Source organism: Trifolium pratense, linkage group LG3 (genome assembly GCF_020283565.1).
Source record: "Trifolium pratense cultivar HEN17-A07 linkage group LG3, ARS_RC_1.1, whole genome shotgun sequence".
NCBI lineage: Eukaryota > Viridiplantae > Streptophyta > Magnoliopsida > Fabales > Fabaceae > Trifolium > Trifolium pratense.
In genome coordinates, this window is record NC_060061.1 from 43,901,044 (window position 1) to 43,913,677 (window position 12,634).

General features: G+C 34.7%; 1 protein-coding gene and 1 pseudogene across 1 annotated transcript; one reads left to right on the forward strand and one right to left on the reverse strand.

Annotated features, from left to right (window-relative positions):
• The first annotated feature begins 562 nt into the window (after positions 1 to 562).
• On the forward strand, positions 563 to 6,688 carry LOC123917381 (kinesin-like protein KIN-12F). Its single transcript, XM_045969081.1, has 15 exons — positions 563 to 905; positions 991 to 1,113; positions 1,671 to 1,754; positions 1,879 to 2,004; positions 2,098 to 2,157; positions 2,269 to 2,322; positions 2,431 to 2,523; positions 2,704 to 2,799; positions 2,878 to 3,002; positions 3,303 to 3,452; positions 3,750 to 3,873; positions 3,959 to 4,765; positions 4,850 to 4,948; positions 5,025 to 5,843; positions 6,006 to 6,688. The coding sequence occupies exons 1-15, from the start codon at positions 684 to 686 to the stop codon at positions 6,255 to 6,257; spliced, it is 3,234 nt and encodes a 1,077-aa protein (XP_045825037.1). The 5' UTR covers positions 563 to 683; the 3' UTR covers positions 6,258 to 6,688.
• A 236-nt stretch (positions 6,689 to 6,924) lies between these two features.
• LOC123915176 lies at positions 6,925 to 10,352 on the reverse strand (annotated as a pseudogene).
• Between the last annotated feature and the right edge of the window lie 2,282 nt (positions 10,353 to 12,634).

The window sequence follows — 12,634 nt, forward strand, 5'->3', positions numbered from 1 at the left end:
TCTCTCCTCGATTGTTCAATTCAGTACATAGATTTTGCACATCAAACATATCATTTATTTTTTTGTCAAATAGCCTACTAACTAGAAATTTCACCCTTAAAGTGGAGAAGTGGAATGACTGAAATTCGAACCCCGACTCCCTGCATATATAATGCAATGTCCTGCCAAACTGAGCTAAGTTTACGGGACCATTTAAATACCAGTTTTTATTTTTTATGTGAAAATTTGCTTGTAATTTTTTTTTGAATTTTCATTTTTTTAAATTTATTTGGTCAAATTATCTAGTAACTATTTATTTATTTGGTAAAATAATTTAGTGACTATAATAAGGAGATTCAAACTCAAGTATTACGTTTCTACATCCAACCAACTAAACCCACAATTTTTTTATTAAATTTAATTTATTTGTGAGGAACAAAAACATTATCAAACTTCCTTCAAAAAAAAAAAAAAAACATTATCAAACTTAGCTAAACTTTGTTTATTAAACTTTATTTTATGTATTTAGATAGAAACAATATTTATTTTTTGACTAAAAAAAGAACAAATTTAGAATTTCAAATAAAACTTTCATAACGTTCATCTCACTTCAACAGCTGCAAAAACACTCTTCTTCTTCCTCTTCCCTCTCTTTCCAACGTTTGAATCTCTCTCTCTCTCTCTCTCTCTCTCTCTCTCTAACAATGAACATGAAGCAAAAGAACAACAACAACGTAGATAATGGTTTCTTCGGAACCTTCACTTCCACTTCAATCAAAAACCTTCTTCCAATTTCATCCTTCCGCAAAACCATTTCTTCAAACCCAAAATCCAATCTTGAAAACATTCCCCCAATCAATTCAAACATACCCAAAATTCAACCAAACCCTAAAACCCCATTTTCTCATAACAACCCTCATGTCAAGGCAAGTTCAAATTTTTAGTTTCCAATTTAGTTTCATTTCAATTTTCAATGTCCAATTTATACTGATTTGTGTTGTTTTCGAACAGGTTGTGGTGAGAATTAGACCTAAAGAGGGAGATTGTGTAATTAACAAGGTTTCTTCTGATGCTTTGTGTGTTGGTGATAGACAGTTCAATTTTGATCAAGTTTTTTATGCTGACTCAAATCAGGTAGTAGATAGAGAACTTAGCTTAGATTTACAGTGTGTGTGTATAATTGAGATCTTCAATGATTTTTACATGATTTTGAGTAAAGGGCATGGTTATTAATTCGAGATTCAAATTGTGAATTCCGAATTGTGAATCGGATCTTATTATGAATAGTAAATTAACTTACTGATAAAAATGGCATTTTTCAGTAAGAAAAAACAATAGCAAACCTACAAGCTTCATTAGAATGAATCAATTGAGGAAAAATGCAGTTGGCTAGACTAAGTTTAGTTTGTGAATTCATCATAGTGAATCGGGATTCAAAATAAAGTTGATGTCCAAAATCGATACAACATAGAGATTGATATCAATCAGGTCCAATTTTGTATTGAATTGAGATAGGACTTAGATGTTTCGTAAGATATTGATAACCATGGTAAAGGGTAATTGGAAATTTATTGAATTTGCTGTTAAAATGAAGTAATAAGTAAATTGATTCATTTGGTTTAATTTTGTTGCTTCATATACATCAGAGAAGATCAACCATTAATGTGATTTATGGGCTGTTGTTTGTTCAGGAAGATGTTTTTCAGTCAGTGGGTGTTCCCTTGGTTCGAAATGCTTTAGCTGGTTACAATACTTCAATTCTGTCATATGGCCAGGTACATTTGATGCATTGCTTGATGTATTTTTGAATTTTCTAGTGAACAAATGGGTGGCATTTTTTATGAAATATTAAGGTTAATGGTTATCTCCCCCTCCACTTGTACCGTACTTTTTTGCTAGTCTGGAAGCGGAAAGACTTATACAATGTGGGGTCCGCCGAGTGCCATGGCTGAGGATCCTTCGCGTAATAGCCACGAGGGAATTGCTCCTCGGATCTTCCAATTGTTATTCTCTGAGCTTGAAAGAGTATGTAGTACTTCCTACATTAATTGTTAATGTTAGTAAATTTATTTATGCATTATGGTTTTTTAAATTTATTAATGCTTTTTGCTAAATTAGGAGAGACTTGTGTCGGACCAGAAGCAGTTCACATATAAATGCCGTTGTTCTTTTCTTGAGGTAAGTTTGAACTTGAATTTCATTACAAAGCTCCCAAATGTAGTAGTGAGCTTGTCCCTTAGAGTTGCTAATGCATATTTCTGCTCTTTTTTTCCCCTTGTTTTGTAACAGATATATAACGATCAAATTGGGAATTTACTCAATCCAAGTCAGAGGAATCTTGAGGTAGGTGTTTACTGCCATCTTTTGTGGTACAATTTTAATAAGTACCTTTGGCATTTTTCACATATATTAAGAAAAGTACCTTTGGTATTGGTCCGTATTGTATTGCAGATGAAGGATGACTCCAAAAATGGACTATATGTTGAGAATCTGATTGAGGAATATGTCACATGCTACGATGACGTGGCACAAATTCTGATTAAGGTAGAGAAGAATCCATGTATTTACTGTTGAAAGTCAGACTTCTCTGTGCTACTTATAAGAAGCTGAATACTTGTTTATGTTAGCTGATGTATTTTTCAACCAATTGTATGCATTTGCCTTTGTTTTTTTGTTTAATTTATTTGTTCAAATCTTGATCAGCTATATTGATTCGTGCTGCAGGGACTTTCAAGCAGAAAAATTGGAGCAACAAGCTTAAATTTTAATAGCTCTAGATCACATATCATTTTCACTTTTGTCATTGAGTCTTTGTGTAAGGTAATGCCATTTTTTATAACAATTCTACCTAACTATGGTTATGACGCTAAATATGATTTTCATCAACTGATGCTTCAGGGGACCACAAAGGGTTTCAGTAGTTTAAAAGCTAGCAGAATCAGCCTTATTGATCTTGCCGGATTGGATGTGGGTAGTGTTGACGATGGAAGAAGACATGTACAGAAATCATTATCTCAGCTTGGGTAAGATGCCATGACTAAATGACTTCTTAGTTTGTATTTATATATCTTCTACTACAACCTATTTCAATGGGTTTGTCAATAGGTTCAAACCTAGAAGTAATGCATTATCTTAGTTTACTATGTCAAACTGTTACTTGGCTAGTCATATATAAGTATCTTTTTTGTTCTTCTTTGAAATTGAAGAGTAGTGTCCTGCTACCTGTGAATTAGTTGCTTATATCACTACTCACTAGTTAATAACCATGTACATGACCATGATTGTTTTCTATTTGTAATGAGTGTTATATTTGATTGGTGTAGGCATTTAGTGGATGCTCTTGCTGACAAATCCCTGTCTGGAGAAAATGAAGAAATTCCACCAAGAAACTCATCTTTAACTCAATTGCTACAAGAATCACTTGGTGGAAATGCCAAACTCTCAGCAATATGTTCCATCTCCCCTGATAACAAGTACTACATCCGTCACTTTTTATAAGTACCTTTGGCGTTTTTCGCATCTATTAAGAAAAGTTATTAGTGTAATTAATGTGTATATGTGTTACTAAATTATGAAATTGCCCTTTGTGATATGTGTTAAATTCTGTCTTTCCATCTTCCAAGACAAATTACTAAATTGCCCTTCTAATAAATGTATCTATTACAGACAAAGGTAGTATTTACCTAGATCAAAGAGCATAATTTGTTTGTCTATGGAGTAATAGGAAAGTGTTGAGTTCTAGCAATAAAGATTCAGCTTTTTGATTGTAGGAACATTGATGAAACACTCTGCACACTCAGATTTGGGGAGAAAGTAAGATCCGTCAGAAACAATCCAATTATTAATGTTATAAAGGAGGCCGACGATTTGAGTGGTAAAATCCGACACTTGAAGGTAAACTCCTGAACTTTTACTTGAAACAGATTTAGAAGGATTAGACTGATCACCGATGCAAGTCTGTGTTTTTTCTTTGGTTCAGGAAGAACTTGTTAGAGTAAAGGCTGGTGATGCTCATAGCTCAGTTGGGGGTAACAATGGATGCTTCCAAGGACATAATGTGCGGGAAAGCCTTAATCAGTTGAGAGTCAACTTAAACCGTTCTCTACTCCTATCTAACTTAGATAATAATACCGATAAAGCTGTAAATGTCGGCGAGGATGACATAAGGCAATTACGCCAGCAAATTGATGAATATAGTTCATGTGAAGGGAATCTGAAATACATTTCTGTCAGTGAAGATCATGTCCAGTTTGATTCTTTTGATGAAAATTATGATGATGCAGACACAACCATAGGTGAAGAAAATTCTGTTGGTGATAGCATTTCAGTCATTTCATGCAGCAAATCTCCAATACTTAACGGACCAGAGTTGTCCGAGTCTCCAAAATTCAGCAAGAACCAAAGGAAAAGCGTGGCTTTTTCATCGAGTTATCTAGGAAGTAGGAACAACATTTCAGATAGTTCAACTTTTGGGAATGACCTTTCAGGAAAATCAGTTAAACAGGGTGAGCATATGCAGACTTCATTACAGTTAGGCAAAGTTGAGTCCTTGGCAGAAAGTCTGCAGAAGGGATTACAGATAATTGATTATCACCAACAGAACTCCGCATTGAACAAATCTTCAAGTTCCTTCTCCTTTGGCCGTTTAACTTTGACACCTTGTCCAGAAATCAACAAGGTTGAACCTTATGATCAAACAATACAGCATAACATTTCTAGTGATGAAGTCACTTCCTCATTCTTTTGTGCAACTTGTTGCACAGATTTAACAGATGAAGCTCCAAAGGTACGTTTCTACTTAATCTCTACAAATTTCTCTTTTAAAAGTGCTTTTCTATTGACGTTATTTTTCCTTTTTTCTCTCTTAAAGCATTTGGAAAATGTATTGGAAAAAAGCAAGATGAGAGAGAAGGAGCTTGAGAATGTTTGTAAGGAGCAAGCAGCAAGAATTGAGCAACTAAATCAATTGGTATTAAAATTCAGCCTTCCTGATTTATGTTTGCGATTGGTTTTTACATTTACTGACAATGTGGATTTGTCTCCAGGTTGAGAAATTGAAAGGAGAGAATAATCTGAACTCTGTCTCAGGCACTTCCGCAAATGGTGACACACCATATATCATAGAGGAAAAATGTGAAATTAAAGAAGTCCAAGAAGAGTTAGCTCAGAGAGACATCTTTTCTGATTCAACTGAGAAGGAGTCACTTCTCTTGGAAATTCAGAGTCTAAGGAGAAAGCTCCAATTATATAATGATGGATCAGTAAAAATGTCTACAGACAAACTTCGATCTTCTTTGATGTCTAGATCCATGCAACTGCAAAAAAGTGGTATATTTTCTCGTGATAGTAGTAATGAGGATCTGGAAAATGAAAGACAGAGATGGACAGAAATGGAAAGTGATTGGATTTGCCTTACTGATGAACTTAGAGCTGACCTTGAGTCGTACCGCCGGCGTGCAGAGAAGTTGGAAACTGAATTGGATTTAGAGAAGAAAGGCACAGAAGAGATGGATGATGCACTAAAAAGAGCTGTTAACGGTCATGCTAGAATGGTAGAACACTATTCCGATCTCCAAGAAAAATACAACAACTTGGCTTGTAAGCATGATGCTATGATGGAAGGGATAGCAGAGGTGAAGAAGGCAGTGGCAAAAGCCTCGAAAAAAGGTAAAGCACGCTTTGCCAAATCTCTTTCTGCTGAGCTTTCTGCCTTGAGGTTGGAAAGGGAAAGGGAGTCGAAATTATTGAAAAAGGAGAACCAGTGTTTGAAAATTCAACTTCGAGACACTGCTGAGGCTGTTCAAGCTGCCGGGGAACTACTTGTTAGACTAAGAGAAGCTGAACAAGCAGCATCTGTTGCAGAGGTAAATTATATCTTACAAAGAGGATCTTCAATCAACGCATCATAATATGCGCGTGTTAATTTTGATTCATTATATTGCCGAAACCGTTGAGAATATTCAATAAATTTTCTATTGAATGTTTCTGATTCATTTTTTGATTATTACATTTCTTATGTTATACAGGAAAACTTTGCAAATGTGCGACGAGATAATGAAGAGTTAAAAATGCAAGTGGAGAAGCTGAATAGAAAACACAAGACAGAGATTAATACCATGAAGCAGTACCTTACAGAGAGCAAATTGCCAGAGTCTGCATTGAAGCCACTGTATCAAGAGAATTCTGACACAACACACAATGATACAACTTCTTCCTATGCTTATGATGATCAAGCATGGAGAGCAGAATTCGGAGCTATATATCAGGACCATTACTAATTCACGTTGTTAGTATGATTAGCAAATGATCAGTTTGACATCTGATATTGTTCATAAGATCATACTACAACCACCAGTTTGTCTGGAAGTCGATCCTGCTTGGATCGAAAGGAACCCGTAAAAGTAATTTTTAAGTTGTGATCTATCAATCAGCACTGTCTATGGGAATTTTAACTCTGTGTGATGTATACTAATACTATAAGGTAATATAGTAGTACCATTGAATTCTTTTTACCACCTTGAATTTTCTTGTGTAAGTAAAGCTTTCTTCTTAGAAATGCTACAACTACAAGATGTGAACAGAAAGTTCTGATTTTTTTCTGATTCAGTGAGTAAGGAGTGATTACAAATCATATATATGCATGTAATCCAATTTAGTAATTACTAGAGTTGAACATATCATATCTAATCATATGCAATTCGTCCTTCTACTATCTTGTCTTCTCCCCTTTGTCTTTGTTGCAATTATGAAGTTCTATGTTATACGCCTTGTCTAAGTGAAAGCATTATATAAGCAACTAAATTACAGGAATATTTTTTGTCCTTATTTCAAAATGAAGTACATTTTTATTCATGAAAGAGAAATTATCATAACATGATGCAAACATTATATTTTACAAAGGAATCAAATATCAAAAAGCAAAATGTCTCGAATCACTTTCATCTGTCAAGAGATTTCATGATGCTCTTTTTTTGAAGATTGAATCACCAAAGCAGAAACTTAAATATGCAATGTAATCTTTGTTAAAGGCAGCAAGGAGAATCTGAATTAGCACCATGTGTTCCTACATATTCAAAGCACAAATATTATCAATAATATAGAGCATTACAAAGGAGAGACTGTTATTTATTTATTTTTTGACAAAAAGGAGACTGTTATTAATTATATATAAAAGGAAACAAGTTTAATTTTGATTCATTGTCAGTGCTAAATATTTTACTCTGTCAACAAATCACAATCAATCATACATTTAACTTTAGAAGTTGTCAAACATTTTTAATGATATGATGAATATGATTGAGTGACAATAATTTTTTTTATACCGGCAGTGTATATATTCAAACTGAAAAAACACATACCTTTAATTATCAAACAAGTTACACATTTTCTGGTGCCCAACTTCTATCAACTATTCCTACAAATGGAACGGTCTCTATGATCCATTGTTGTTGTCCTCTAACACGATCAACACTTTGCTCAAATTCGTCAGGCATGTTTATAATATGACAAAGTTGAAGCTTTGGCAAGTTGTAGACACCAGAAGGTACCTCCATCAGTTGAGAAGACAATGCTCCTTCACCAATTTTGATGGAATTCAAATTATACAACCTCCTAAGTACTAGTTGCTTGAGGCTCTTAAAACCTTTATCAGGAAAATGTAAATTTTCACTTTCATATGCACAATAGAGCATACTAAGGTACAACAAATTTGGAAGATCTTTCAATGATTTCAATGGATCATGTGTTAACATGGAGTTTGAGAAGGACAACTTAACAAGGTTTTGAAGCTCTCTAATCCAATATGGAAACCTCTCTAACTTCCCTACAAGGCGAAACTTCTGAAGTTTATGTAATGATACATCAAAATCCAAATCAATGACTTCATGTTCATTTATTGCAGCAATGTAAAGTTTCTCCAAATGTTGCTTCTCACTAATTGAAGAACATATAGCTCTTGTGTATTCCTTCTTAACATTAGTCAACCCCAACATTTTTAACTGCTTCAGCCTCTCAAGTTCTGTAATCAGGTTGACTCCACCATGATCTGCTTCGACTTCGCGTAGTGTCTGTAGGGAAGCTATGTCTCCAATTCCATGATTCATTTGAATTCCATATCCAACACCTTTAAACATATCATAAGCTAGAAGGTGTCTTAACTTTGTAAGCTTATTAATCTCTTTTGGTATCTCACACACCAAAGTCCGCCTTAAATCTAAGGTCTCTAGGTTGTGAAGCTTACCAATAGATCCAGGAAGATTCCTTACTTTTGTATTTCTAAAGCTTAAATATCTCAAATGGAATAAATCCCCTAAATTTTTTGGAACGTAATGATGCAGTGCAACATCTTCAAAATCAAGTACTTTTAGTAAATTGTACTTCGAAGGGATACTTGTCACAAAGGAATCTGGTAACTCTTCATTTCGGAAAACATGCAGTGACCGAATGTTCGAGCATTCAGCATTTCTTGACTGTAAAGTGCTGGAACTGGATGATATTGTTAGGCGACGAGTCATCCAACCTAGAACTGATTGGTCATCATTTTCTCGAGCAAAGTGGCAAAAAACTAGATCCTGAATTTTATCAAGGATCATTTGTCGTATTAAATCATGAACACGACTACTTCTATTTTTTCCATTACTTGCAAAAGAAGATACATGAACCAAACTTCTATGGATCAACTCTGCTAAATATTGTTCCGCAACTTCTTCCACTGTTTTTCCTGGTTCCTCTTTGACAAATCCCTCAGCTACCCATTGCTTAATTAGTCTCATGGTGTTAACTTCACAGTCCTCGGGATATATTCCGAAGTATAAGAAGCATTTTTTGAGAGTGTAAGGTAAATCATGAAAACTAAAGCCTAAAATCTTTGTTACAACATTTAAACGGGATTGTTGTCCAAGCCTCAACTTAAATTTTCACTATAACATTCCCATTCAAGTGAATCTCTTTCTTTAGTAGATAAATGACCACCAATAGCCCACAATTGCTAGCGGCAAACCCTTACACTTCTCAACAATTTCAGAAGCTACATTCATAAGATTTTCAGGACACAGTCCATTCAAGTCAAAGAATGCCTTCTTAGAAAAAAGCTCCAAAGATATTCATGATTCAAAGGTTTCAACTCATGCACTTGAACCAAAGAAGATCTCCTGCAAGATGTGGCAACATTGATCTTTCTAGTTGTGATTAGTATCCTACTTCCTTTTTTACTATCAATCAAACAATATTCAAACTCATTCCAAAAGTTTCCATCCCACGCATCATCAAACAAGATGAAATACCTTTTATTTTGCAAGAAGCACCTTACTTCATCAATCAACGAATCTCGATCCATTTCAGAAATACTTGGAGGAGGATTGTCCCCTTTTTGTTTGTAAAACTTTTGCAACATGTCCCTCAACAACCCATCAACCGTGTATGATTGAGACACTGTGATCCATAGACGACAAACACCAAAGTGTCCAATGACTTTCTCGCTATCAAAAACTTTCTTGGCAAGAGTTGTTTTACCTTGCCCTCCCATTTCCACCACAGATACGACAGTGCGCTCTTCTCTCCCCCTTACCAACCAACTAATCAAGTCTTCTCTCGGGGCTTCAAACTCCACAACTTCTTCAATGTAAAATGGAGCCTTTCTAAGGTTATTCAGTGTTGTTTTTCGATTTGCTGCAGAACTACTCGATCCTTCACTCGGAAAAGATTGAATTTGAAAACCATGACCTTTTCCAGTAGTATCCTCCATTGCATTAACTAGTGACTTAACATTCTGAATCTTGTAAGCTATTTGTAGACGAGCACTCATGGTTTTGAGAAAGTCGCCGGTCTTGGGAAGTAAAGCTGCACATCCAGGATCATGAGGTTGTTCTCCCTCACATATGATATATTCATCAATGACATCTTGTATGCGAAAAGAGGTTCTCTTAGCTGTTTGACCTTTGCTAATTTGATTCCACCATGTGTGTTATCTTCTTCAGCTTCTGCCATTCTATCTGCACAGTTGATGAATTCTTCAATTTCTTTTAGTTCATTTTTCATTTCTGCAACTTCTTTGGGGACACCTCTTATCATATTGGTTGCTTCCTTTAACAGTGGAAACAAATGATCACGAGCTATCGGAAGCAACTGATAACGAGCAAAAGAAAGCACAGTGTCACACGTCTCTCCATCTCCTTGTCGATTTCAATCTCGTTATCGACAGCGGTTCTTTGCAAAACAGATTTTTGCTTCAACTTTTGCCCGTTCTCCCCAAGCTCAGGAGAGTAACCAGAGCTACCATGGACGTCACCATCCTCCCTCCCCTTAGTCGGCGATCGAACATGTTTTGAAAGTTCTTTGATATAACGCTTGATCATGTCATTGTTACATACATCCATGCTATCAAGATAGATGTTGAGGTTCTAAAATAATAAAATGATTTACTTAGTTTTTTTTTTTATAAGCAAAAATTGAATTATAAGGAGTACGAGGGTTACCCAACCCTTACAATTCTTATAGCAACCATTACATGCTAATAATGCAATTTAAAGGATCCTTACACCAATCCGAAAAAACACAAGAAGACTTACTAGCTATTTTACCTATAAACCAAAACATGAAATATAAATAATCTTGTCTTCTAAGGCTTTCCAATTAATAGCTTCTCCTCTAAAAACCAAATTATTACGCGCACGCCATGTACACCAAGTGGTGGCCAACCAAATAACGTGACGAGCTTTTTCACATTTCTTATTTTTCAATTCTACATATTTACTTAGTTCTTTTTCAATTCTACATATTTACTTATAAAGACACAAAAATGGATTGAATGAAAACACACAAAAATGATTTACTTTGTTCTTTTTGGATGCTACGTATTCATTTATAAAGACACACAAAAATGGATTCAACGAAAACAACTTTTGATAAACAGATTTGTACCTCTATAGCATCCATTATGTCCCTGAGAGTGATGTCTGTCGTAGATCCAGCATGTGCAATATCTTCAGTAACATGAATCCTCACGCTCATGAACCACCTGTAACAAAAGTTTATTAAAATTTGTGAAACTCGTGATATTTCATAAAGATGACCTTGATTAATCACTAGAACTTTTGATTTAATCGCTAGAACCTTTGATTTAATTACTAGAACTTATTATACGGCCATTACATTGTCATCCATAGGTTCAGTTGAGGAAATATGCATGACTAAGCCAGTACCATCGTTTTGAGGGTGGATGCTACACAAACACTTTTTTTTTTTTTGAGGGTTGAGAGCTTTCAATAACCCACAAATACATTACCGAGACTTAAAAACTTTGGTACAATCTCCTTGTCAGAAGACATAGCTGAAGGATCCAAAGTGAATAAAAGAACAATTAGTAAAGAAACTTTTGTTCGCACCGAGACACAACCAAAGAGGGCGAACAAACACGTAGGGTATTTATCAAATCCAGTGAATGAGGATGATCTCACGAAAGCTAACGATGATAGTCAAACTTACCGACCATTCAACAGTGACTACCGGAGATGTGGCAATGACAAGGTAAAAAACATTTGCATGATTAAGTAATGAATGTAAATTAGCATGTAGATAGTACATAAAAGTTTGCTTGATGTTTAATGTTATATTTACAAATTTAAATTATTAATGAAGGGCACAACACTGAGAAGTGCAACGACAATGCCGAGAAGACTGAGTTTTACAATGACAATGCCGAGAAGGCTGAGTTTTACACCTAGTGAATGCTCAATGTAACAACCCAATATTTTACATGCTTGATTTTCTTAATCTATTATTTGTTCAACTATTTATTTTGTATATAAAGAATTTAGATTTAATTATTTGATAAGCACCTTAATTTTATTTATTTTCATTTTAACTATTTATTGAGTATATGTAATTTGACAAATTTATATTGCGACTATAATTAAAAGGTTATTCTTTACATTGACTTATTCTTATCACTTGATGATTCATTAATTAATTGAGTAATCATTTTTATACTTATCATTCGGTGATTTGTTTTATTTGAAGCAATTGTCAATTTATTGTCAATTGAGTAATCATTTTTATACTTATCATTCGGTGATTTGTTTTAAATGTTTTCTCTATGAGCTACATATTGATCCCATTGATCAATGAAATTTACGGAGCAATTCACTTTGGGAAAGCACACGGCAATAAGCTACATCTCATCCATTGATTAAATCCGGCCGTTAAAATTTTTGTTGTGTATCGGTGCGAGACTGATTTTGCCTGCGCACCGTAGTCGGATCATATTATTCAATTATAAAATTTGATAAATCAAACCGATATACTAAATCTAAGAAGTTACAACCCTGTTATTTAATCATTGAAAATTAGTAACAGGGTCTTATAATTATGGACGGAGCCGGAGGCAACAATAGATCAAAATAAAAGTTTTGACTAAGTTGTGTAATCATGTGTGGGGTGCGTTGGGTATAGGGCGGGTATAAGTGCATTAAATGTGAGTGTTAGTTTTGATTGATTTAATGCTTTCAATTGCATACTTAACTAAGCATAGTAGGGAAAAATGCTACTTGACTTTATAACACAAAAGAAGGAGCAGAGCAAACCATAGTACTATATCTGTTATTCATCGTTTCCACCAGCTTTTCTTCTTCCGTCCTCCAACAATGGATCTCAACAACAA

Coding starts and splice junctions, on each gene's coding strand:
- LOC123917381 (XM_045969081.1), top strand. CDS start 684: ATGAACATGAAGCAAAAGAACAACAACAACGTAGATAATGGTTTCTTC. Junction 2,323..2,430: donor CAAGTCAGAGGAATCTTGAG/GTAGGTGTTTAC, acceptor ATTGTATTGCAG/ATGAAGGATGACTCCAAAAA. Junction 3,453..3,749: donor TCCATCTCCCCTGATAACAA/GTACTACATCCG, acceptor TTTTGATTGTAG/GAACATTGATGAAACACTCT.